At 44.4% G+C, this 27,559-nt stretch overlaps 1 protein-coding gene across 1 annotated transcript; it reads left to right on the top strand.

Moving 5' to 3' along the window:
- Positions 1-13,754: 13,754 nt before the first annotated feature.
- On the top strand, positions 13,755-22,096 carry LOC117833048 (uncharacterized). Its single transcript, XM_034712412.2, has 15 exons — positions 13,755-14,062; positions 14,978-15,380; positions 15,472-15,649; positions 15,715-15,854; positions 16,149-17,010; positions 18,125-18,225; positions 18,321-18,465; positions 18,542-18,610; positions 18,730-18,775; positions 18,869-19,302; positions 19,406-19,485; positions 19,952-20,087; positions 20,703-20,883; positions 21,306-21,388; positions 21,474-22,096. The coding sequence occupies exons 1-15, from the start codon at positions 13,960-13,962 to the stop codon at positions 21,612-21,614; spliced, it is 3,102 nt and encodes a 1,033-aa protein (XP_034568303.1). The 5' UTR covers positions 13,755-13,959; the 3' UTR covers positions 21,615-22,096.
- The last annotated feature ends 5,463 nt before the right edge of the window (positions 22,097-27,559 follow it).

Genomic DNA, 27,559 nt, shown 5'->3' with positions numbered 1-27,559 from the left:
CTCATTGGTGATGATGTAGTGGCAACGGTGTGTGCGTGTGAGGTGTCGGCAGAGTTTTGGACGAAGTCATTGATGGCGAGCGGCGATGACGAGCGCGGTGGCGGCGCTTCTCGTTGCTTACAGGACGCAATAGACCGGGTCTTGCGTCTAGGGTTGTAGGTGGTTATGGTGGAGCACGACGAACTTTGGTCACTGTGCCCCTCCCCTCCGGCCCCCACCTCTCTATTTATGTGCGCTGTGCGATGGGGGCCCGCAACCATGAGTTGGTTGTGCACCCCCGATCAGGGCGCGAGATAAGGGTCGGACTGGGCCGAGTCCGGTGGAGATCAAACTAACAATTGTGTCTCACTTTATCTGGAATGTTTAGGGGTTGGAACTTGCTGGTCCATGTGGTTATGTAGGAATGATTTACTTTTAGAAAAAAGATAATACTTTTCACTTTTGTAGTTTATCTACCTAGTTACTCCGTATAAACTGATAACTTTATACTTCGACTATCCTCTAAACATTAGCATAGATTTTAATTTGGTTGCAGTGCCATCTTGATATTTGGTGTAGGTCGCCAATAATTTTATTTTTACATGGACACATGGATGGCAATCTATTTTACAGATTACTTGTTGTAGTACGTTGATTTTTTTCCCATCATATTGTAAGGCCGTTTCTTGTTTTTTTTCACTTCTATTTAATAATTTTGAAATTAATAAAAGATCCTATTTTGAAAAAAACCTATATATTTCAAACATAGAAAAATGATAGAATAAAAAAGGAAAATAAAAAAGGCAAACCTGCCACTCATAAGCCTTACATGTAGGGCCCGCATCTTTACTGTCTAGTGACCAATGTCCACTAGTCCCAACCAGAGTCAACCACCGAAGCTCCCAAACCTGTGTAGGTGCAACCGTGCCGAGTCCAAAGGAACTAAACAGAAGTGGCCAGGAACATGCAGCAGCAGATTGAGCACAGCCATCTCCCCATCCGAGGCCTCAACCTCCACGTAGCCCAAGCAGGCAAAGATTCCTCTTCCTCGCCGTTGAGCTCAAGATTTCCCTTTTTTTTCTTTTCTTTCAGACATAGCGCTCAAGATTCGGCAAGCCGACGACTGTCGTTTTTTGTTTCAGGGGAGCTGGGGATGGTGGTGTTCTTGCACAGCTTCCTGAAGATATGGTACTCGTGGCGCCACCAGATGCTGGCCGTGGCCGCTGCCAGGTACCGCACCGTCTCTCTGGACTAGCGCGGTACGGGCTCTCGGATCAGCCGCCGGAGCTGGAGACGGGACGACCTGGTAGAGGATCTCCTCGCCATCCTGGATGCCCTCTCCATTCCGAAGGAATTACTGCTGTTTTTTGAAAATCACTGTTCGGATTCCACAGGATCTGCTCTCGATTGGGGAAAAATGTTCTTGGTAGTGTATTGTGGTGGTCCTTTTAGCAGAACACCGAGTCATAGTTCTGGACATGATGGGTGGAACCATGGAAGAACGTTGTGACAGAGCTAAATATTTTGAAGGGTTTGGAATCAATTTCTTAAACCTCGGATGACTCGCAAGGAAAATTTAGAAACTTTTAATGTGGATAAAGGAGGGTTTTGTGGAAGTAAAGAATGTATACAACAAAGGAGGAAAAGGAGAGAAACGCTAGCAAAAGGGACGAGGTGTGCTGAGCGGAGAGAGGAGCCTCGCCCCTCACCGCCGGTGACCACTCCGGTCCCGGCGTCCACCTCCTCCCCCTTTTCCACCGGTGTTCACCACGGCCTCAGCTTCCTGGCGTTGGCTGCCCTGGTCACGCTAACCCCCGTGCCACCTTCGACGTCTATACCTTTACCACTACATCCTCGGGTTTCTTGGTAAGAAGCCTCCCCTCTTCCCGCCAAGTTCGTGGCCTCATCTGTGAGATGACAACGGAGGTTCTCTATGTGTCTTCAAACTAGGTGATGACTATCTCTCTGGTTCACCATGGTTGCCTCCTCTAACCTCTTCACTGGGAACGTCTAATCTCCCTGTGTTTTTTCTTCTTGAGCTGTGACCCTCTGCGCTATGGATTTCTCTAAAATGGACTTTGAATTGGGCAAAACCTTTAGTGCTAAAGTTTTTGATCATCTGGGATCTCAAGTTAATGATAATGGGAACTCAGCAGGAGAGGGTTTTCCCCTGCTAGTTTCATTCAGCAAAAATAGATTCCAATTGACCAAAGACTCAGTGAATATCTGTGTTCAATCAATCTTGGGGGGAATGACTGCTAAATTCGTTGCAGAGCAACTGGAAGATCAAATTTTTAAATTCAAAGTTCATTATCGGTAAGTGGGCTTTCTGGTCTCTGATCTCTATTATATTGAATGCGAATTTTACAAGCTGGCATTCTTTCTTTGCAATGATGGGGGTTTTCAAAAGGCTCTTAAATTTGCCAAAATGGATTCTGGTCCTTCTTATGCCTGGCAATCTCCTCGCTCTAGGAATTCTAAGGCCACCTATGTTGATGTGGTTAAAACTGTTCTTTTACCCCTCTCGGGTGCTAAATGAACTCCCCTGGGCAAAGGAGTTTATTAGTCCACCAACAAGAACCGTAGCGGAATTTCAAGGAATGCTCAAGAGAATCTTAAACTAAAGAGCTCAATGTTCTCAAGATTGAAGTTTCCCCGTAAATCGGTGTTTCAAAGGTTGAGTTCGAATCCAATTTCTCCAGATAAATTCAAATCCAGGAAGAGTCAAAGGGCTACATTGGACGTGGACCGAGAGGCCCAACTTTTTCGAAGCCCGCTACTGTTGCAGACCTTTCCATTAACTGCAGGCGTTGCTTATCTCCCAACCACCCTTCATCCGCATGCAAAACCCAGATCAGGTGCTAGCGCTGCAACCAAGAGGGCCACGTCTTCTTGAAGAAGTGTGGCTTTTCACACTCTACAAGATTTTACGGCACGATTTAACTCAGTGACCAATTGTAACTTCTTATCAGTTATTCCAACCACTGCTTGGTCTCTGATGTTGGGCTCCTTTGGTTTAGAAAGCAGAATCCGCAGCATTCTCAACCCAATAGCCAAGGCCCGATAACCTTCCCTTCCATAGAGGCACTTGGACGAGCGGTTCATGGAATACAAACAGTTCCCGACCCTTCGGCTATCTCGCCCTCTCTGTCTCCTCCCCTAGCAGTGCAAAAAAACCCCTATTTCCAATGTAGCTAGTGATGCCGACGACATCCTCAAGTCGGAAGCCATGGCCTTCCTCAATGTAGACCCTACACCGTTGATGCTGCCGGGCTTCGCCAGGGTGCTCGTTCAGGGGAAGCCCAAGTTCACCAGGGTGGTCAATCAGCAGATGGCTCCGGCCAAGAGGACATGGTGGTCGTCACCATCACCGACCTCCCCCCTGGTGAGATCCCGTTCGCTGAAGTGAGAAACATCATTCTTGGTCTGCTTGAGGGGCAATATGAACTCCGAGTGATGGACATTCAGAGATGCCTGTTTCATAGGGCTCAGGCATATGTTCAGATGAATAGGGTCACTGATCGAGATGCCTTAGTTCACCACAGCCCGCATCAGTTCCAAGGTCTGGATATAGAGGTTGTCAATCACAATAGGGGCCCAAATGCTCGGAGGGTTCTTTTTAACAGGGAATGCTGGCTTGTACTCATAGGTTATCCAATAGACACACGCAATGTTGAAGATATCCGCGACACAATCAGGTCTTTTGGAAGGCTGATATGCTGACAGAAAGACAATATCTTGGCCAGACTCATTATGAAAGCCAGGGTCACTGATTTAGAAGACGTTCCCCATTACATCATGCTGACAAAAGGAGATGACTTTGAGGGGGTTTCAATCACCGTCCAATGCAAAATCATCCAGCGAAACCTCCTGGGTGGACAGCTTCAAGATGAAAACATCCCACCCCCAAGCGTTGAAGATAATTTCATCTTCCCGGGCATTGGTCCAATGCAGGTAGCACCATCAGCAGCAACAAACTCAACAGGACGAGCAAATTCAGCATCTCCAGGCCACAAAGCTTATCCCTAATCTGAATGAAAATCCAGTTGAAGAAGCCTAGGAAGAAGTTCAACAGAATCTGGACGAGGCTGTAGAGCCGATGGAGGAAGATGGCAATGAGGAATAGCAAGAGGAAATGAACCTGCAATTGAGCCTCTCGGTGCCACGAGCTTCACAGTCCTCTTCCTTGAGCAGTGGTGCATCTCAGGACTCTGAAGCCAGTGTGGCTCAGAAGGCCCATGGGCAGGGCATCCAAGCCCAGCAGGAGCCAAATCCAGTACAGGAAGACAACCCCCAACTGGAGATAGATCAGGGCCCTCTAAATGTTAATGAGGGTGTGGGCTAGGAGGATCAACAACAAGCCTTGCAACCAGTGGAGGATAATGATGAAGTTAACATGATAGTGGATCAGGATTATCTGCCTGAATTCCTCCTAGCCATCTAGTAGCCAAACAGCAATGGGCCTCACTTCATTGTCAACCTTAACATCAATATGGCCCTAACCAGCATGAGTAGCACCTTTAGGGGCTGATCCAGGATGGTCTGACAGGATGAACAAGATGAAAAATGGTCCCAAACCTTGCCCTGACATCTACAGATTGTGGGCCAGACACTTCTCCGTAGTGGGGAAACCTGAACAAGTCACCCAGATTCCAACAGATTGGGTTGCTTTCTTTGTGATGATGCTCATGTCACTGGCACATTTCGAATGGGCCAAAAACTTTCTGAACTCCCAGGTCTGGAGATTCATGTTATCCTGCTCCACCACCTTCTCTACCTTATCCTTTGCCATCCCAGCATCCTATCCGGTTGGAGAAGAACTTAAGTGTATTTCATACAATAATAGCAACATGGTGGCTAACTCCAGCTCCTCCCAGCAAGGCTCCAAAAACATCACTCCCCAAGTTGAAATTGAGGTTAGGAGAAGCCCTAGGATTAGAAACCGCAATGAAGGCTTCAAGCATTCAAGCTATGACAATAGAAACTGCCTTGCCTGCGTGGCCACTCCTCCAACCCTACCCACCAAGACCATGAAAAATATTGGCTCAGATTTCTGCAGGATTAGCAGTGATGTCTTAACAGATGACAACCTCAATAACAAAGGCAGAAGTAAACAAGAGATTGGCAGTCAGAAGTTTACAAGGAAAATCATCAGCTCCAAGAAAGAGAAAGCTAAGAAAAAGATCGAGGATGCGGAGATCCAGGAGCCGCTCAAGAAGCCGAAGAATTAGTAGAATGATATCTACTAAATTCATCATCAATGTATCTTTATCTTAATGGGTGTTATGGATATTTGGTTATTTTGTAATGCCTTGGGGGTGTGGACTCTTTTAACACCCACAATTGCTGTCTGGTGGGCTTTTGTGGACTTAGCAATGCTTTCTTGGTTGGTATCTGTGTTATATTGGGGCTGAATCTCTATTTAGCACTCTCTTATACTTCCTCGTTATTTATGGGTAATATCCGCATCCTTAGCTGGGATAATACTCTAGGTTGGGTCTTTATTTGGGATCTTTCCGGATGGAAAAACATTTTCACTACGGTGCATCCGATCGGCCTCCCAAGACAATCACATGAATCAAGACACGCATAAAAGAACTTGGAACATCTTATCTTGGAACATTAGGGGGATCGATGCTTCTGAGAAATGGGACGTGGTCAAGAGCAAAATCTATGAATCGAAGTGTGACATCCTTTGTCTGCAGGAAACCAAAAAAGAGTCCTTTGATATTGCTTTCATCAAAAAGCTCTATCCCCCACACTTGAATGACTTCGTGTTCTTGCCCTCAATTGGAAACTCTGGAGCAACATATATACTTCCAATTTTGCTGGTGCCTTGGAGTTTGAAAACCAATTTGCACAGTCAGTTAAATTTTCATATGACCTGACAGGAGATAATTGGATCGTAACAAATGTCTATGCACCATGCACCTTAGAGGGAAAAGCAGCATTCGTACACTGGTATAAGCACATAGATATGCCAGATGATGAAAAGTGGCTCATTGTGGGTGATTTCAATCTCAGAGGAAGCCAGAGGATAGAAATAAATCAGGTGGCAATATCCAAGAAATGTTGGCATTCAATTCAGCTATTAGCAGTCTACAACTAGTCTACAACTAGTTAAACTGCCATTAAAAGGATGCAAATTTACATGGACAAAGAAGCAACAAAGTCCACTCCTAGAGAGACTAGATTGGTTCTTCACCAGCAATTCCTGGACTACTGCTCTCCCAAACACATATGTCTCAGCGTTGTCCAGAGACACTTTAGACCATACACCCTGCATTATTTCAGCAAGTACCAATGTCCCAAGGCCCAAAGTTTTCAGGTTTGAGAATTTCTAACTTGAGCATGAACATTTCATCCCGGTCCTGAATCATGCATAGAGTTTACCAAATCTGAATGGGGACAACACCAAAAGAATAACTGCAAAATTTAAAAATCTCCGAAGAGTTCTGAATGCTTGGAAAGCACAGCTTCCAAACCTAGCTGCGGCAATTAGAAACTGCAAAGATCTAATTCAACTCCTTAATGTTATGGAGGAAACTAGGGATCTGACTTTAGAAGAATGGAACTTCAGACAAGTAATCACAACAAACCTCTAGAACCTCCTTCATCAACAAAGAATATATTGGAAGCAAAGAGGGACATTCAAGTGGGTCAAATTGGAAGACGAATGCACTTAATTCTTTCATGCCAATGCATCTATGAAAAACAGGAGGAACACAATCACATCACTCATTGACATCTCTAGGACAAAAATTTCAGATCATGAGGCTAAGGCTACTGTGGCGGATCCACTTCGAATTTGCTTGATTAAACATGATTAGGCCGCTTGATATGCGACACTCATGCCTTAACCAAGTAAACACGAAGTGCCGTCGGATTTCATCCGATTTAACCACTTGAACAGGACCGAATAGCAAACCCACACGAAGGTGAGCGGTTCCAGAGAATACAACAAGTCCACTGAGTTAACAAATTAACCATTTAGTTTGGCCATAAAAGAACATCAGAGTTTACAAGGTTCAGAAGAAAAACAACAGAAGGTAAACAACTAGCGGAAGCTAACTCGTCGGGGTCGGACATCCCGAGTGAGGCCATCCGGGACGTCAGCGATCCCTCTCCTCGCCGTCCGAGGAGGGATCCCACTCAACCGTCCAACCCGGAGGGAGTTGGGGCGGCCAAGTGCCAGCGGAGGAAAGCTCAGAGGTAGCAACTTCACCTGAAAAAGAAGAGCCACAACACGGCTGAGCTACTAAGCTCAACAAGACTTAACCGACAGGGAGTACGCTACTCCACCACTTCTAGACATGCAAGGCTCTTTGGCTGAGGGGTTTGTTTGCCAAAAGCGCTAGGTGTATCCCTACTTTCAAGTTTTAGCTCCGGTTCTGAGTTCACTATCCGGTCTAAGTTTGCAACCTATTCTAAGCAACCATAGAACCAACCAAAAGGTGTATATATATCATCATCAAGACCATGTCATCATCATGTTCCTTTATTACTCAGGGTGACATAGCGATCAAGCAATCTCAAACTGTGAGAGGCAGACGAATCGATTTGAGTTTCTTAACCATGCATGGCGAATCTAATCTCACGACATCCGCGCACCACAAGGGTCGCTTCCTGTGTCGGCCGTCCCCATCAATTCCCAGGCGCGTGTCAGGTCCAAACTTCCCTTGGCATGCAATGCTCCACAGTCCCGGTCTCTACTGTACTGTGACCGCACTTGCACCCACATGATGCACCATGGGAACCTCGTTCCAGGGACAGCAGGGGTATAAGCCACGCCCTAGTTCAATCAGGTACTAGGCTTCCCCATCCCATACTAGGTATGAGATTAGTACTTTCAAACACTTGATCACGAACACCACCACTGTCGGGCCTTAGCAAGTTTCATAGACAGACGGGGCGATCAACCGACCACCAAAGGGTTACCCAACACCTTGCCCCGTCCATCGTCCTTATAGTTGTTACAGAAGAGGAAACAACCAACTCCTACAACTCGCGAGTGACAGGAAATCACTCAGCTTTTACCATTTCCTATTTGAGCAAAGCATCTACTCGGTCCAACAGCTAGTGTTCAGATCAAGGGTGCTAAGTTATGCATCTATGGTTCCAAACAACTCCTATACGTAAATGCACAAGCATGATAAAGAAGGCATGCGCAAGTTTGGTAAAACACAGGGGATTCATGCATCCGGGGCTTGCCTTCGAACAAGGAGGAGGGAAGCTGCTCTTCTGCTTGGGCGGCTTCGGCTTCTGGAGGCAGGAGCTCGGCTACACCTTCATCTTCTAGCGCCGGGTGCAGCTCGTAGAAGTCGTCGGTGAGACGCAGCTCTACACGAATGCGATGCATTAGTTAGCATTTAGATGGTTATTTCAACAGCAACACTTGCAAGTTTGAGCCCAGAAACTTGCGGCAAGCTACAGGAGGGTGGGGGTTTCGCTTGGGATGGTGGAGATCAGGATATAAGGGTCGGATGGGAAGGAACTTATGATCTGACCCTTAATCTAGAGGAATAGATGTGCTAGGGGTCCTCAGACTTAACGCTGAAAAGTCCCCAAGTTTTACACATACACCCTCGGTTCAAGGAAAAAGATACAGCCGAGCCCTCGGGCGAGACGGAGAAAGGTCGGCGGAACAGACAGGGTCGGGCGAGACGGAATCGAGGTCGGGCAGATAGGAGGGGTCGGACGAGGCGAACAAAGGGTCGGTAGCTTACCTTCGTCTTACAGATGAGGCTTGGGGTTAGGAAAGAACAGGCTTGGGCGGAAAGACTAAGGCTTGGGACAGCGGCGAGGATGTCCGGTGGTACTTCGGCGGCGGCGGTGCTTCTTGTGGACCACAAGCAAGCTCTTGTGCAGCACAGGGAGCAGTGGCTGGTGGATTGGGGAAGGTGGTGTTTGAGCGGAGAGGAGTGTTCCTCAGACTTAGGCGGTGGCGCTATGAGCACGAACAGGGAGCAAGCAGGAGGGTAGCGATGGCGAAGGGGAACTCCGACGGGGCTCCGGCATTCCCTTTTATAGCTGTGCGGAAGAGAGAAGGGGGAGAGCGGCACGAAGGCCGGGGAAGAAGCGATGGAGTGCTCTGCCGGGGCGGCGATTGAGCGACGAGGGCGGTGGAGCAGGGCTTCGGGGATGACACCGGCGGTCAGTGGGCACCGATGACAGGGCGGCGCAGGCGCGGGTTTGCCGGTGATTGAGATTTGGCGGAGGCGGGCGTCGTTGTGCGGTGGGTCTGATGGAAGTGACCGGGGAAACGGTGCTAGAAACGAGGGCGCACAGGTGAGAAGACGGGCGGCTGCGGTCGCGCGGGCAAGCGCGGAGCAACAGATTGTTGGGGCGGAGCTCTGATAGGGCGGGAAAAGGAGCTGTCGCTACCGTGGTCTGGGTTGGCGGAGGAGGAATCGTCGCGTAGCGAGGATCGGGGCGGCGCGACTGTGGAGGGGCGACGGAAAAGACGGGCGGCATCGGGCTCTGTAGCTGGGATCTGGTGATGTGATGATGGGCGCGGGCGGCGAGGTGCTGCAGAAAGGGTAGCGGAGGAGCTTCCGCTGCGATTGGGGAAGGGGGCGCGAGAATCCATCCGGTCGTGGCCGGTGACTAGGCGGAGCGGCGGGCGTCAGAGGAGTTGAGCCACGCGGCTAGGGAACTCTGAAGCAGGCATGCAACTCGAGTGCGCCTATCACGGGAGATTCTGGAGAAAGATCTCGTGGGTCCATCGGTCAGTCTCGGTGGTCCACGCCTCAGATTGAAGGGAGGCGTTGTGGGAGGGCTTAGAAAGATCCGGCGGTGGGTTGGGGTCGGCGGGGTCGGAACTGGGGGAAACGGCGAGGGGTCGGGTCAAGGGGGTCGGGACCGAACTGGGGGTTGAGCACTTAGACTCGGTAAAGCTGAGACAGGGGATCAGGGACTCGGATTAAGACTAACGTGGAGGATTTTTAACTGAGGTCGTTATAGCTACACTACTCTGGAATACCTATAAAGAAAGGATGGGAGTCTTAGAATTCACGCATATGTACTTCAACTTGGGGTCTTTGCTTAGCCATGATGACAATTTGGATTCGATGAAAAGCCCCTTTACCAAAAAAGAGATAGATAGGATAATAGCTGAACTACCAAGTAACAAGTCGCCAGGACCTGATGGTTTTAATGGAGAGTTTCTCAAAAAATGCTGGGACAATCTCCCAAGACTTCTATAAGCTCTGTGAGGATTTTTATGAAGGAAACTTGTACCTCCAAAGCATAAATGCCTCATTCATTACCCTAATCCCCAAAAAAGATTGCCCCACAACAGTTGGAAACTACAGGCCAATCTCCCTCCTCAACTCCACGATCAAACTCATTACCAAGCTTCTAGCAAACATGTTACAACAAGTAATTTTGAGGATCATTCACACTAATCAGTATGGATTCATTAAATCAAGATCTATTCATGATTGTCTAGCATGGGCTTTTGAGTATCTGCATATCTGTAAAACAACTAGAAAGGAACTTGTGATCCTCAAGTTGGAATTTGAAAAAACCTTTGACAAAATTGAACACCAAGCCATCTTACAAATTCTAAGGCATAAAGGCTTTGGAGAGAAATGACTCAAATGGATCCAGGCAATTCTAGGATCTAGGACATCATCATTACTTCTAAATGGAGTACCAGGAAAATTATTTCACTACAGAAGGGGAGTAAGGCAAGGGGATCCACTATCCCCACTTCTTTTTGCCCTAACAGCTGACCTGCTGCAATCCATCATTAACAATGCTAAGAATCAAGGACTACTTAAAACTAGCAATACCAGAGAGGGTAGGGACAGACTTCCCAATCATACAGTATGCAGATGACACCCTTTTGGTAATGGAGGCATGTCCAACTCAGCTCCTGCACCTCAAATGCCTTCTTAACACTTTTGTAGCATCCACTGGGTTGAAAGTTAACTACAACAAATCTGTCATGATGCCCTTGAATATCTCTAAAGAAACTCTACAACACCTGGCTTCAGTCTTTGAATGTCAAAAAGGAACCCTCCCATGCACTTATCTAGGTCTCCCTCCGGGCACCACTAAGCCAAACATTGCTGACTTCCTCCCCCTTATTCAGAAGATAGAAAAAAGGCTTGCCAGCATATCAATATTCCTTAGTCAAGGGGGGAAATTGGAGATGGTCAACTCAGTATTTTCCGTATCACCAATATTTTATGCAGCCACACTGAAACTACACAAGGGAATGATACATCAATTGGATAAATATAGGAAGCACTGTTGTGGAGGAGGGGCAGAATTGCAATCTAAGAAACCACACAAAGCTGCCTAGACCATGGTATCCATCCCCAAGAAGCAAGGTGATTTAGGAGTAACCAACCTCTCCACCCACAATGATGCCATGTTTCTCCAATTCCTTCACAAATTTTACACAAAAGCAGACATTCGTTGGGTGAAACTTGTCTGGGATAACTATTATAATAGTGGCAGGTTGCTCGGATAGCGAAGAAAAGGCTCCTTCTGGTGGAGGGACATAGTCAAACTGCTTGACACATACAAAGGGATTGCTTCCCCTATAATTGCTGATGGTTCCACTATGCTTTTCTAGCATGACCTGTGGAATGGTTCTATTCAATCCCAAGCTTGTCCTTACATCTTCTCTTTTGCCAAAAACCCCAACATCTCATTCAAGGATGCTACCAACCAGACAAGCCTTCTCCAAAATTTTAACGTGCCAATTTCAACCTAGGCACATAGTCAACTAATTTCCCTACAACAATCCATTGAACGAATGCCTATTCTGCAAGGAAGGATAAATGGGCTTACATTTGGGGCAACCTTCTCTTCTCTGCACTCCAAGGCATATAAAGCCATGATTGGTCATAGGAATGTACATCCAATATTTTCTTGACTATGGAGATCTAGGTGTCAGATGAAACATAAGGTGTTTTTCTGGCTGTTGCTCAAAAATAGGCTTAGCACATGAGAACTTTTGAGAAGGAAACAAATGGACATGGAGTCATACACTTGTAATATATGCATCCTGCAAAAGAGAGAAAGTGTGGGACACTTATTCCTTAGATGCAACTTTGCAAAAGCGTGTTGGAGCTCAATTGGTGTCTCAAGTCATCACCACAAGGTCAATTAACTCCATTTTCAGACAAATCAAAGAAAAGCTAGCAGTACCATTCTTTATGGAAATCATCATCTTGATGACTTGGTACATTTGGACAACTAGAAATGATTGGATGTTCAAAGCTATAGACCCTTCAGTTCAGCAATGCGAGGAAATTCATTTCTGAATTCTCCTTAGTCCTGCACCGAGCGCGGCCAACTCTTGTACCCAACATGAATGTCTAGTTACACACTTTGTAAAACTGCTGTTCTGTTTCCTTTTTTCTCATTTTTCCCCTTGTTTTCTCTCTCCCTTTGTAATCGCTTTATGCTTCTTTTATTTTAACCAGTAGGGGATCCCCTCCTGCTTCTTAAAAAAAGGAGGATTTTGTGGAAAATTTGTGCAATACCATCAGAAAGTCACAGAATGAGAAATTTCTTTACAACAGTCTTCCATGTTCCAGCTGTAGATTTAGATGCGGGAAAAACTAAGAGGAAGACAATTGCCAGTCCAATCTCTTCGCAGGTTTATGCAAATCTTCTTCCAAATAAGGTGGAAAGTTGAGTAGATCAATTTGAACCCTGTTCTTTTTGGCGGTTATTGTCCAAAGCTTTGCTTATTTTGGTTAATATGTGCCATGTCTTTATCATGTCATTAGTTCAGTTGCATCAATCTGTCATGCTGGTGTTTAAACAGGGATATAGGCCCAAGCAGGAATCAAACTTGTGCTCCTAGTCAATGTTCATCACTACAACACCTATATTTCGTACAAAAATTTAAATATATTATTATTTTCTCATGGGCAATGCTACAGTACACCGATTACCTTCTAGGTGGTAAGAGTTCAAATTAATCTGAGACCCTTAAATATTCAAAAAGGCAAAACAAATAGAAACAACCGGCTCCCCATTAGAGCAAGTACATTGGTGTTGTCTAATAGGCGGTCTCATGCATTAACATGTAATCATGAGACAACTTAACAAATAAATTGTACAATAGGTTGTCGTTTTAAGTTGTCTCATGATAATTCTATTCCCTTAATTTATGTATAGAAAAAAAAGAAATATTATGAGTTGCATGCAACCACAACTCATACAACGGTAGAGTAGTCGTCTCGTAATTCTAAAATCTAGCCTATGAGGTGGTTGTTTCGTAAAACAACGACCTCTTTCTCTCTCATCACCTTCTCTCCTTCACATCAGTAAAAATCCTATGTAATATTGCATAAGACGATCTATGAGACTGCTGAAGTGTAGCAATATAGTCTTAGTCTCTTTCCTATCCGGAATCATCGGCCCTGGACTCCTAGGACTGCTGCACCCCAATGGGCCCCACATGTCGGTCACAGGCAACCGGCATGATTATCGTTATTGACCGTTAAAACCAGCCACTCACTCCGCAGCCGCCCCCGACCACTGACAGCAGGTCCCACCACCTCCGAGCGCGCGAACCTGTCACCCGCAGACGGTGACAGCCGGAGAACTAGACGGGCGGGATCGCCGTCCCTTCCCAATCGGACGCCCGGGACGCTCCCAAGCGGGACCCTGCCGTCTGCGTGTGACGTGGCCCCCACGGGCGGCCGGGCCCACATGGCAGCCGCCTACGTGCCGCGCACGGACCCGCCGAGGAACAGCGCGGAACACAAAGGCTGGTTCGACTCGGGCACGTTACCGGATTCAAAGAAAATCCGAAGGAGAGAAAAAAAAAGAAATCTAAAAAAATCGCCGTCGAGGCGAGTCGCCGAGCCGCCACCCCGCCCGGCCCGGCCTTCTTCTCCAGCGACGGCGCCCGCGGCGGCGGAGCCCTCTGGGGGATCCGTTACCCGGGTCGATCCCTCCTGAGCCCCCGCCGCCTCCCCCAGGCCGCGCCCCTGCGTGCAGGCCGAGATGCCGAAGAGGATGGAGAGCGTGGACGATCTGATCGAGGAGGCCAAGGTGCGCACCGTCTGGTGGGCGCTCTGCATCTTCGCCATCTCCTACTTCCTCACGCGTGAGCACCCCCTGCCCCCCTAATTTTGAGGCCCAATTGCTTTTCTGTTTCCCGGAAGTTTTTTTTCTTTCCCCGCAACACGGGCGCTGATGAGGGATTAGATTGGCTTGCCGCGGTTGCCCCGTCCCTCCATTATTATCTGAGGGACAGAACTGCGATTGCTAATGGGTTAGCGTAGTTGCAAGAGATTTTGGGTAACGGCTGCTGTAGATGCTGGATCGTGAGGGGATTGGCTGGAGAATGCGTTACAAAAGTAGAGACCTTTTGCTAGCCTGGCAGCTGTAGCTTGTGCTTACACCATTTTAGAGATCCTGAATCTATCCGATGGTGAGCTGTGATGGCTGTTACGTGGCATTTTTTTTGGATCTTAGTTGCTGTTTTTCTGCTTGCATTCATTAAGTCACTACTGCTGCTGCTCTTTACTAGGGTTACAGTGATCATTAGTAAATGAGCTTGTTTGAATTAGCTTGGAATGCTTATTAGAGCTTAAACTTGAGTTAGGTTGTACAGAAATTAATTGCCTATAGGTCCCAAACTTGTGTACCATTCTTAAAGTATTTGGTTAGTTGCAGGTGGAAAAGTAGCTTCAAATAAATGATCATTTTTTAGCCTCACAAGGGTGGAAACAGAAGTAAAATAAGTCAGTATTGAGCCATGTCCAATTTTGTTTATATGCTAAACAGTCATATATTTTATACACTTTTACTTGTCAAAATAACCTTCTTTTCTTTCTGTGTTTCACTTCTCACTCTGTGAATGTGTTGGCTGCCTGTAAGTCCCTAGTAATTTTTTATATTTTGTCTCTTGTTGACTTTGTGTGCAGAAATTTCTTTATGTTTGTATACTTCGCATATTTCTTCTTAAATGAATCATCCTGTGCCCATGCTAAGATCGGTATCATTTTGTTTCAAATAGATACAAGTAAATCAATGTGGACAAATGTGCCCATGTCAATCCTTATACTTGCATTTCTCCGATATCTCTCCTTCAAAGTGGAGTTCCGTTGGAGGGAACAGTCTGCACGTAAGCAGACATATTTGTCTCAAGTGTCAAAGAGGCAGTTGTCTTCTAATGATCATCGACTGTCAACTGTGCCACCAGTTTCAAGATGGAGACGGAAAGTTGGCTCACCTTCGGTTGAGGCTGCTTTTGAAAGTTTCACTGAGAATATTTTGAGGGACTTTGTTTTGGACTTGTTCTATTCAGATATTACTCCCGACAGGGAGGCCCCGGAACTGATACGGGGCTTAATACTCCATGCTCTTGGTGAAGTATCAGGCAGGGTGAAAGAGATGAATCTAGTTGACTTGCTAACAAGGTGACTTAAGGCTTTGTTTACTACATAGTATACCATTATTTACTCATCATTCTCTGTTAAAGTTCTCTCCCCCCCCCCCTTCCTATTTCAGGGATATGGTTGATTTGATTGGAAACCATTTAGATGTTTTCCGGAAAAATCAAGCTCTGATTGGTGCTGATGTTATGAGGACGTTGTCTTCCGAGGAAAGAGATGAGAGACTGAAGCAGCACCTAATAGTTTCACAGGAACTTCATCCAGCACTATTATCTTCAGAGCATGAGTACAAGGTAAGAGCTAACAATTTTGGCCTTCATGTAATCCAAATACAACAATTAATTAATATGGTTGTTAGGTTCTTCAAGAAATTGTGGGGGGCATTATGGCTCTAGTTTTGAGACCACAAGATGCTCAGAGTCCACTAGTTCGCTGTTTCTCCAGGGAACTCATGACCTGCCTAGTCTTGCAGCCAGTGATGAACTTCGCTAGTCCAATGTAAGCTCTTAAATCTTAGTACTTCACTTTATTTGTGTTTTGCATACCAAAGCAGATATTTCACTTTGGGTCATGATATTCAAAGAAAATTGTACATTTTGTTTCTGAAGTCCCGTTTGTTTTTTTTAAATCTCTGCTTAGTAATCATACACTGCTGATTGTAATTAGTAGATGTAAGTTTTTGTTAGCTATGATGGTTGATTTATGGAAATGATTCATCTTAAAGCAGTATATCGGTTGATTATTTGTAACTGTAAGTACCAATCTTTGCTTTTATGTTTGTTCTTTTTTCAGCTATATGAACGAGTTAATTGTCTACCTTCTAAACAACAATGATACGAGCAATGTAGGAGGCAATACAAACATGTCTAATACTGGAACTGTGATGGTAGTGCATGATCGTTCGTCGTACAAAGGCGGTTCACAAGGTTCTCAAAAGGAATCAAGGAATTTGACTGTAGAACCAAGTGGTTTAGTTCCAGGAAATAATTCCAGCATGAGGACACTTGTTACATCTGAAGGTGGAAAGTCAAAAGTGTCAGAGGATGACCATGACAGTGCCATCCAGCCTCGCCAACCAGACTGGGCGGTGCGATTGAATGCAGCTACTAAAAGAAAATCACTGGTTCTTGCCCCTGAGAATCTTGAGAACATGTGGGCAATAGGAAGAAATTACCAGGAGAAAATGAATAAAACAGACAATTCATCAAGATTGAAAGGTTCTGGAGGTGATAACAGTCCAAGTGCAGGGGCAGTGGGTAAAGAGATCTCTTCAAACTTCAATGAGAGAATTGCATCTGTTGATGATAAATACATGGTCAACTTGATGCAAAGTACCAATAGGAATGTTCAATCCGCTTTTGTCACAGGCAGTCATCCCCTTGCTTTACAAAATAAGAATGAAATGAAACCAAAAGAGATGAATCAAGTTAATTACAGCAGCAAGGAAAAAACACATGAAGCAAGCAACAGTGCAAAAGCTGAACTAAAGCGGTCTAGTAGTACTCCTGATATTGAAAAAAGATATTTGGTCAAAAGTAACCAACCCATGGTTTCCAGTGAAAGTGGAAATGCAAGGAAAAATCAGGATGAGAAAGTCGTTGGTCTTGCCTCTCATGGTGAGGTAGTATTGCATGCTCCGAAGATAAGATGCCGGGTAATTTTTCTGACCCTTTCACAAGAACTCATTCTGGTATCATTTTTCTTATTCGCAGTCATCATGTTGCTTGGTTTTACTAATAAATTTGATCACTCTGTTTGTACGGCATATTTTGATTTGAAAAGGTTAAATTTTATTAGTCAAATTATACTCATATAGTGTCCAGAAATTGTATCAACATTTTCGTATTTCAATGTTTTGTAATGTGATGTTGATTTAGTAGCAATTGACAATATATGTAAGAGAAATCGGTAGTCAACACCTACTTTTGAAAGCTTTTTCAGATCAATATAGACCCTACAACAATGGATGGAGATAGTAGTATTCACTACAATTTCTTTTGAAATATAAGTCATAGTGCCATTATTTCATTAGGATTATCTCATTCCTGTGTGAGATAAGTTTCAGAGTTTGTACAATTACAGGGCAAATTGATTGCTGATTCTGTTGTTTTGCATGTTGTTGTTTCTTTGTTTTTTTGTACATAGTGTTTTAAACATTTATGGGCACGGAGTTTGAATTTCACTTGCTCTCAGGCTGTGCCTTTTTACTCCTAAGAAATCAATCATTAGTCGCGGTCCTTGAAGACCTTATATTACTTCCCATATGTGTTCCCATTCTCATCATTCCATAAGGAATCTGGCTATGGGCATCACGATTCTTTTTAACCCTATTCGGCATTTGCTGTATAGCATACAAGCTTCAGTGGTTCCATTAACATTAGTACCAGGTGTCTGATGAGAACTGTCACGTGTACTTTTTTTTTGGCTTAATTTGTATTCACTCCTTTTTAAGAGAAAAAAATGTGGTGCTCATTGTAAGGCTGAGCGTGAGGCCCAGCCCACATGGCAATGAGACATTTGTGGTATATGGTGAGCATATGAAGTTATTCAGTGTCATATGGGCAACTATAGGTATGTTGCGGTGTGTGTTTTTTCTGATAATTAATTTCTACAGCAGGTTCCGTTTCTGCATGATTTTTCAGGTCTAACAATTTTACATCACCTTCGGTCCTCTTGTTCTTGATATAATATGCATCTACTTATGTGAAGTAATATAAATTCTTAACATCTGATGTGATTTGTCTTGGTTGTGCATTTATTCTTTTCAGGTTGTTGGTGCATATTTCGAGAAACTAGGTTCAAAATCTTTTGCAGTTTATTCTATTGCTGTGACTGATGCAGATAACAAGACCTGGTTTGTGAAAAGAAGGCATGGTTTTACTTTGTTTATTTTGAAATTTGAAAATTAATTGGAGTGCTGAAGGAGTAGGAGGTATGATGCTGACCTATAGCCTCTGTTTGTAGATACCGAAATTTTGAGCGTCTTCATCGACAACTGAAGGAGATTCCTAATTATTCATTACATCTGCCTCCAAAGAGTTTTCTTTCATCTAGTGTTGATGATTACCTTGTGCACCAACGATGCATTCTCCTGGACAAATATCTTCAAGTATGATTTGTTCTCTAGCATTTTTCCTCATATTTTACTTCAGATGTGTTGACGATATTCATTTTGTGTTCAATAGGATCTCTTGTCTATAGCGAATATTGCAGAGCAGCATGAAGTTTGGGATTTTCTAAGTGCATCATCAAAGGTATGTAGTTTAAGCAACAAAATCCTTATAAGCCTTGTTGTTAATAACAAAAGAATGTGCACGCCTTCTTTAATACTTCATTGAGGTGCTTAGCAGTTAATTTCTTTTCCATTTTCTAGAATTACTCTGCTGGAAAGTCCACCTCTGTTATGAAAACTTTGGCTGGTATGCTTATCCCTGCACTTTTCCCTTTTTCCCCTTAAAATTTATGAACTTGTGATGTTCTTTTCTTAAATATAATGATTTGTTTTGCAACAGTTAATGTTGATGATGCGATGGATGACATTGTTCGACAATTTAAAGGAGTTTCAGATGGTTTAAAACGGGCGGTTGGCACGCCACCTTCTAGTGCCACTGCACAATTCACAGATAATAGAATGTCTCTATCTTGGAACCACGAGGAGACAGATAACCAAAATTTGCATCATAGAAACTTTGAAAGGGCTCGTAGCCTTTCTGATGGTGATAGTAACTATGAAGATCTCACCTCATCTGCAAATAGCGGATGCCACTCAGACAATGAGGTGAACAATAAAGGGCATACTTCAAATGATACTAAGCACATTGAAACATACTCTGGTTTGGATACACAAGTCAGCGGACAGATACAAAAACCTGTGAGGGCATATTCTGATTCTTCAAACATGTCATCTCTTAATACATTCGAGTATCCAACAGGAATTCCTCCTGAGGTACACCACATCTATTACTACATAATTTATTTGATGCAGATCACAGGCAACTTCTATTCTTATTTTTTTCCTTTCATAATAAACCTTCAATGGTATTTGACAGTGGATGCCAACAAATGTTAGCGTACCTTTATTGAACCTGGTTGAAAAGGTATTCCAGCTAAAGCGACGCGGTTGGATACGGTTAGTTCCTGCTATCATGATTCACGAACTTTATCTAATGTGTTCCTTAGAATTTGCTTACTAGTTTCAGACTACTGTTAAATAGCAAAAAGACAAGTACACAACCCAAGGCATTTGATTGACCTGATTTTACTGGTTACTAGATATCAGTATGGTTGTCAATATATTTTGGCAATGTTATTTCTGATGTTTGTTTGCATGATAATGAAATTTTGGTGGTGTCCCTTCCAGTATGCCATTTGCATTCATAACTTATTTGTATTTTCTCACAGATGGACAAAGATTCATTTTCAATTTGTTGTGGGAATCTGTTTTCCCCTGATCATAGCCCTGTGCGGACCAATTTTAAACATTTTCACCATCCATGTTTTGATGACACAATTTAATCGTCCTTTTGCAACCCAGTTGTTTCTATCTTTTGATAGCAGAGCATGATGTTTTACTTGATATGTTATGGCATCCTCAGGAGACAAGTTCTTTGGATATCAAAACAAATTTTGCAGTTGGTCATGGAAGATGCAATCGATGAATGGATTATAAGACAAATCAATTGGCTCCGAAGAGATGATGTCATTGTTCAAGTAATACGTTGGATTCAAGATGTAAGGAGGCTATCTATTTTTCCTTCGCTAGATTTATCTTGGTTCTCTTTTTAATTTCAGTTTGAAATTTGCTATTTTCATTATGCGATGGGGAGGCCTAAACTGTTTGATTGAGCAAACCATGTAAAGAGTTGTTCCAAATGGATAGTGTTTCACATGGACCAACCCTTGTAATACATGTAGTCCAATAATTTCTTGGTCCTTTGAGGTTCATAGGTTTTATGACAGAAGTGCAGTTCTGTGGTACCAAATCTTTGCATGCTTAGGTGCTAAAACAATATCCTAGTATTATGGTCAATCACCAATAAGTTTCGTCCCAAGATTGGTTATTTCTTTCTGCTCGGAGCCAACAGGGATTCTTTACCAAACTTCTTTTAATGGATTTTCAGGCCCTTTTAGTTCGTGTTTCTGTAAGGTTTATTTTTTTATGCTCAAAACCCACATCTCTCATTCTAGTCCAAGCCTCCAAGGTGAGGTGGTGGTTTTGTAATTGGACTATTCATTCTTTCTTAATACAAAGACACGCAGCTCTCCTGCGTGTTCGATAAAAAAAATTAAGTAATGAAAAATTTGACCTCCCTTTTTTGTGCATCTAATGGATTTTTCATTCACCAGACCCTTTGGCCTAATGGTATATTCTTCACCAAGTTGGATGGATATAAAGGGAATTCCGGCATAAGTCAATTTGACAAGCAGTCATCTGGAACTGGGACTTCCAAAAAGAGCTGTGCAAACTCATTTGAGTTTCAACTTGAGGCATCTAGAAATGCCAGTGAAGTTAAGAAACTTCTTTTAGGTCAGTCTTTAACTTGTTTTGACTCATTTCTTTGGTCGCCTTTCTATGTTTACATTTTCTCCTGAAAATGTTAAGGATTGATGGATGGTATATGTGTGCAAATTTATATGGTGTCTTTCAAGCAAAAAAATATGCAAAATCTGGAGTAGTGTGTAGAAGCAATAGTTGTGAATATATGATGCATTGGCGAACATTTTCCAGACTCACTTCATACTAAAAAAATGAAAGCACCAATACTGTGTTCTTCCAGACTCACTACTTCCAGTTAAAGCGTACTCCTTTCTTTGTTTAGACACTTAACTGGATTTCAAGAAATGCACCATTTAGCTACCGTTTATTAGACACATGCCTGTACCACCATGTCATCCAACTAATATGATTTGCTAAGGAGAATGCTAATGTGATTTGGAATGCCCTTTCAGATGGAACTCCATCTACCTTAGTCAGCATAATTGGGTACAAGCAGTACCGACGTAGTGCAAGGGACATGTACTACTTCCTCCAAGTAAGTAAAACTCAAAATCCTATTATCCTAAGGTTTCTGCGACACATCAGTCTGATTAACATGATACATTACCCTGTGGTTGCAGTCCAACGTCTGTGTTAAGCAACTATCGTACGCGATGTTAGAACAGGCGATCGTAACAATCTTCCCAGAGCTTCGTCAACTAATTGACGACATCCACGAGAAGGGCCGCAAGGAGCAAGCCTCATTCACATACCAACTCTGAACTGACCCAAGAGGCCGTCTCCTTGAGAGACATACTACTCCAGAAAGAGTTGTAACATTTTTGAACCAGCTTCCTTTGCTCTGCGGTGAGGTCCTGAAGCTGAAACACAGCTGGTTGCCTGATTGGCAAATGCATATTTCTCGATGGAGCGAAGTTGGATCAGGGAAGCACTTGGTGCTTGACCAAACCTTTTATACCCCACAATGGTATGTACAGATGTATATCAGAAGCTGTGTAAATTAGTCCCCTCTGATGTAGTAACCCCGAACAGCTTATAGCAACATCATGTAGGTGTTGAATGTATCGCATCATTCTTTAATTCGTTGTCTTACCCAAGTTTTAATCTGTCATTTTGCTCTCTTAGGCTGAGGGTTGTAAAGTTCCGGAGATTCAAGTGTATAGATGTACCGTTTATGTTGCCCTGCTCATTGTTTCGCTGAGGAAATCAGATCATTAAAGTGTAGCAGATATTCTCTGGGCAAGCCATGCTTCCGTGATGTCCTGATCATACCCATCTCAGTTGTGCTCTTTCTCAAGTCTCCAGCTGCTGTCGTTGTTGGCTGACTGACTCTTAACAGGCAAAAGCTTTGGCATAATCTTGGAGGATTGAGAGGTACCTCTAGATGAAGACATGAACCGTCGTAATCTTGGGTTTGTTTGCTCCTTAATCTCTCCGTCATCGGTTAATTGACTTAGACTTGGGATGGACCCCGTGACCACTTGTAACAGATAGCAAAGTGCAGACAAGGCCAGTTGATCCTTGCACACTGCGCCTGCGACCATCTCGCGTGAAAGAAAACCACAGGACCGTGCACTTGCAAGGAATTTCTGCGCACTTGGCGTGCATATGTTTTGGCTCGGCTAGTAGCTAGCTGCCACTTTCTCCATGGCGTCTGCTTAGAGAGGTCCCCCAAGCAAAGTCCCTAGCTACGCCCCCAGATGTCGTCCTCAATGTGGAATTGAGGCCCAAGGTGACGCCTATAGTGCCTATTGTCTGTCGTGCGAAAGAAAAAAAATGTTGAGTATAGGTGTGGGTATGGATAAAATCCGTGATGAAACCGACACCGACAGTCACTGACACGTAGACCCGTGCTTTGCACTATAGTGGCTTGGGATTTAGGGTCGCGGTCGATGAAATCTTATGAGCAAGCACGCGTGACAATGATTCTGGAATGAAAAACAAAAGGAGAACAAGTCTAAAAAGAAGGTTAGGTTAGGCATGCATGGCTGGTGCACGCTAAAATTGGTTGCACAATGAATTTGGGACACTGAGATACACGTTTATGGTGACATGGTATGTGCCGTGGTATGGACGATGTTTCTCGGCACCATTAGATTCTAATCGATCGAAGATGTGATCAAGTGGTGGTTGCCCTATCGCTCTCTGGCTGGCTGTTCCTAAGGATCGATATTAATTTGATTATTGTATTTTGGTCATTGCACCTACAGTTGGCCGTTTGGATAGAGGCATCAGGGAGTTGTTTGGTCTAAATGCACTCGATCGATCGATCCGGCGGTGCAAAATGCGAAATGTGCAATTTTGAATCTCTGACAGGTGGACAGACAGCAGTGTTGGTACAGTAAGCAGCAGTCAGATCCTTGTACAAGTGTGTCGTGCTCTTCACGATATCCCCTCGTCTCGAAACTTTGCACCAATACGAGGGATTGATCAATGTCTGTATCGAAACAAAGTGAATTGTTCACTTTTCCCTATCAATTTACCTTTCAGGAAGCAAAGATTATCGGATTATAGCGCGGCTATCGTCCTTACTCGCATTCACCGAATATACAGTGCTCGAAAGTCGAAACACATGCAGTGTTTGCTTTCAGCAGTGTCCGATTATGATGCATGCACACCGATCACCCGTGTCGTTTTCATGTTGTCAACAATCTTATATGCATCCATCTCTGCAGCAGACGACGGTTCTTTGCATCCACGATCAGCAGCTGGGGTTCAATTCCATGGCCCCCATTAATCCAGTACACATCGTGTGTCGATGGATCGATGGACCCAAGAAGCAAGAACTAGCGTCATTCCGATCGGGTGACCCGTCGCCTCGCTTTCGATCATACCGATCCCTACGCACGGAATGAACAGTAGCTAGCTATCTAGGGGCCAATCGACCGATGGAGAAGACATGGTGCAAAGCAATAAAGCCGGCCTCTAGCTTTAATCAATAACCCACGGCCTATGATCGAGTACGTACGAGATGACATCCGATCCCGTCCCGGCACACGCTCGACAGGACAAGACCCGTCCGACCTGCTCCAGCTTCCATCCAAGAATCCACGGAGTAAGTGCAGTACTCTTGCCCTAATTTCCCTGCACAAAAGAAAGCATGAACCAACCTAGCTGGACGTGACGATGACGCACCACGTGGCGTCATCAACCTCACCGGCCGGCGTCGTCTCGTGCTTCCTACAGTACATGTACATGTGTACCACACCTGCACGTACATGCATTTGTGTGTGGCGTCTGGAGAGGCCAGAGATTTTCTGCACTGTTTGGAACCAAGTGGATCGAGCACGCGTGCAAGTTAATAAAGGGGACATGACACGCGAGGGAAATAATGTGCATGTCGGAAAATGCATGCATAGATAAAATGGGTTTTTTTATAAAAAAAAATACTCTTTTGAAAAGAAACAAAAAAAAATTAATGGGATACACGCACAGGTGACAGGTCCTACCGTGGCCATGATACATCACGCAGATGTCGTCGATTCGGTGGTTCGGGATTATTCAGAGATACGTGCAGTCACGTCCACGGATCAGGCCAACCACTGGATCCATCCATTTGATCGCCTAATGCATAGTGCACCATTGCTGTGCATCTTCATTATCTCTTCTTCTTCTCATTGATCTTTTAGGTTTTATATCTCTTCACTGTTACTATACGCTTGGAGGAATCAATAATAATCTGTGGATTTTGCGCGGCCCGTGTTCCCGTGTCACGTTATTATTGCTCACAACCTCAAAATTTATAAAACTAAATAAAATCCACACGCGGTCCATTGTTATTGGTTTTTCTTTTGCGAGTCACATTGTTACTTACATTGTTATTGGTGTTTTTTTAAAGATGCCCAATATTGTACCATTTCGCTTAAAATTATGCACAATTGCCGTTAATTTGGAGAATCGGAATTTCGCAAGATCTCCAGTAGTTAAAGTTAGAGTAAAAAGTATCCTAAAAAAAAAGTTAGAGTAAACAGGAAAAAAAAAGAGAGATACCATAGACCTAGTGGATTTCTCCAAGGGCATGATGATGACAAATAAGATAAGGTAAACTTATTTATAATGATGAAGCTAATTTATAAAAAGTCTCTCTTGCATCGATCTTGAAGTGCACCTCGTGGACAAAAGTGATCATCATCAACCCATGCATAGTTCAAATGTGCCATAGTTGACCAGCTATCCAGTCTTGTGTAGGGACCTTTTTATTTGAGTGAGTATGTAGGAGGAAGTACAAGCACGCATGTCCTACAAGGCTGCGCGCACCTGGGCGTGATGAAGACCGGATTGGGACGTCTCTCACTGCTCTGGTGGTCTTCTTGATCCAGCTGCCGGTTACTCCCAACCAGATAACCTTAGCCTAGAGCGCTAGAGGTCCCTGTCCTATTCTTCCTATTTGGACATGGACTTATGATCCGCTCAACTCTCCTATCTCTCTGCATGGTGTGCACAGCATGCAGATATTGAGATATATATGGGCATTGGGTAGTGTTCCCAATGATGACTTCTTGGCAAGGGTGTCTTCCACAGACTCAAGTGTAGGGCAATCAACCATCAACATTGGGCAGCCTTTGGTTGATTCTTTTGTGCTTTGCTTCTCGGGTGAGCTGGTGTTTCACGATTCACTATCCACACACATATGCGCAATTAATCATAACTTTGTTTTTGAATGACTTTAGTAGATTTATCATGAAACCAATTATTATAAAGTATTAAAATGTAAAAATGATGTTAGTAGAATATTTATCTGAAACCAATTATTGTACAATGTAAAATTTTCTATTCAAAATAAATTATTTTTAGAGATATTGTCGATCAAAGATTAAAAAAAAATTCTAGAACTCATGCTTGGTTTTTTCTTCTTCAAATTCATATGGAATAAAACACTACTGGGAAAGCCCCATCACTACTGGTTGGGAATCCCTTTAGGACTGGTTTCGCAACCGATACTACTAGTTCGGTACCTAAGGGGGGCCTTTAGGGGTATTAAAAAAAATTTAAAAAAAAGAAATCCCCCTCCAGCCCCGCCACCCCTCCCCCCACCCCCTCCCCCCGCTGTCGTCCACTCTCCGCCCCGCCGCCCTCCGCCCCGCCACCGCTTCACCTCGCCCCGCCACTGCTCCTCACTGCCGGTGAGGGGCGAGCAGAGGGGGGAGGAGAGGAGAGGCAGAGGAGGAGAGGAAGTTAAGGGTGAGGGTGCAGAAGAGGAGAGGAAGCTAAGGGCCGGGTGAGGAAGAAGCTGGGAGAGGAGAGAGAGATAGAGGGGGGGGGCAGACGGATAAGAAGCGGCAGCGGGTGGAGCATTTTAAGTACCGGGTGAGAGTCTCCACCTAGTATTAAAGGGGATCACAGGGGCCATCTTAAGGACTATCCGTTAGGTCCGGTATTAATGCTCACATTAGTACCGGGTCAAAATGCAACCGGTACTTAAGCCTCGGGACAAATGCTCAGTTTTCCAGCAGTGAAAGCCCATTTGATTAAAATATCAAAGAGATGTGTATCCGGCAAAACTGCTTTGTTCTGATTTAAGACCCTGGCGTATATTTAAAGAAGAAATCATCTGGAATAATCGCCGTCTAATGAAGCTTGTGCCGCAGCAAGATCGACACCGAAAAAGGCGCCGGGCATCATGATCCATCAGTCGCTGGGGACACGAAAGACCTGCATAAACTTATCTCTCTGATACCTTTCCGAAACCTGTCTCGCATCTGATCTCCAGCAGCTTTACGGAGGCGCACGAGTACGTGCTTTGTTATCTGCAGTTAGCATCAGGTGAAAATTGGAGACTATCCCTCGTCACATCCAGATAGATTTTGCTCGGCAGCATCGAGATCTGCCGATTGGACTCCAACTTCCATCGTGTTCGTCGATCATCTTCCAAAAGAATGATAGGTGCGCCAAACAATTAATGCGTGTATGCACTTTCAGCTACATACACAGCACAATGCATGCAAAGGCTTGTCATGTCATTGGACGCATCAACACAGGTGTAGTAGCTGTGCGTGTGGCCTGTGGGGTCCGGTGGTTAGCTACGAGAGATCATGTCATGAGTCATTGCCCGCCAACCACCGGATTTCCAATATAATGACGCGCAGATCTCCTAGGTGTGTTGTCGTAGAAAGAATAGATTTATTTATAAATGATATTTCTTTGAAATTATCGTTGCACGATGGATAGATACCGCTAGCTAGCTGAAAACACAGGCGAAACCGAGTGGTTTTCCAAAAACTATTAGTTTGACTATGATGTAACAAAGCATGCATATACGCGTGATTTGAGCTAAAAAAACATTCAAGTTGATCGCGATCGCTTGCGACACGATCGCACGAGGCGACGAGAGCTTCCGAAACGGGAAGCTCGCCGGTAGAAAATTACCCGGAAAGCGCTTCACGGCTTTCTCCTTCGGTGCAGGGCCGGCCAACTAATCGGAAGAAAAGATACGGAGCGCGACGTGCAGGAAAGAGGCCCGGCCGCCTGAGAGCAAAAGACCATCAAAAGTATAGTAGGGTGGGGGGTGGGGGGGATTAGCGGCGTTGCTAATGTTCCTCTCTTTCAGCTTTGATTTTAAAAGACTGCTCAGATCACTGGCCCTGTGCACGAACCATGCATCTCGATCCATAGTTGAGCTGTGCGATCTGAGGCAAGAGCACTGCTCATGTGTTCGTCCATCATGCATGTGCACTTGTCTTAGTCAAAGTGATTTCACTAAACCATT

This window comes from Setaria viridis, chromosome 8 (genome assembly GCF_005286985.2).
Source record: "Setaria viridis chromosome 8, Setaria_viridis_v4.0, whole genome shotgun sequence".
In the NCBI taxonomy this organism is placed as follows: domain Eukaryota; kingdom Viridiplantae; phylum Streptophyta; class Magnoliopsida; order Poales; family Poaceae; genus Setaria; species Setaria viridis.
Note: the sequence above shows the minus strand (reverse complement) of the source record. Positions and strands in the feature narration are given on the sequence as shown.

Coding starts and splice junctions, on each gene's coding strand:
- LOC117833048 (XM_034712412.2), top strand. CDS start 13,960: ATGCCGAAGAGGATGGAGAGCGTGGACGATCTGATCGAGGAGGCCAAG. Junction 18,226..18,320: donor ACCTGGTTTGTGAAAAGAAG/GCATGGTTTTAC, acceptor CTCTGTTTGTAG/ATACCGAAATTTTGAGCGTC. Junction 20,884..21,305: donor AGTTAAGAAACTTCTTTTAG/GTCAGTCTTTAA, acceptor ATGCCCTTTCAG/ATGGAACTCCATCTACCTTA.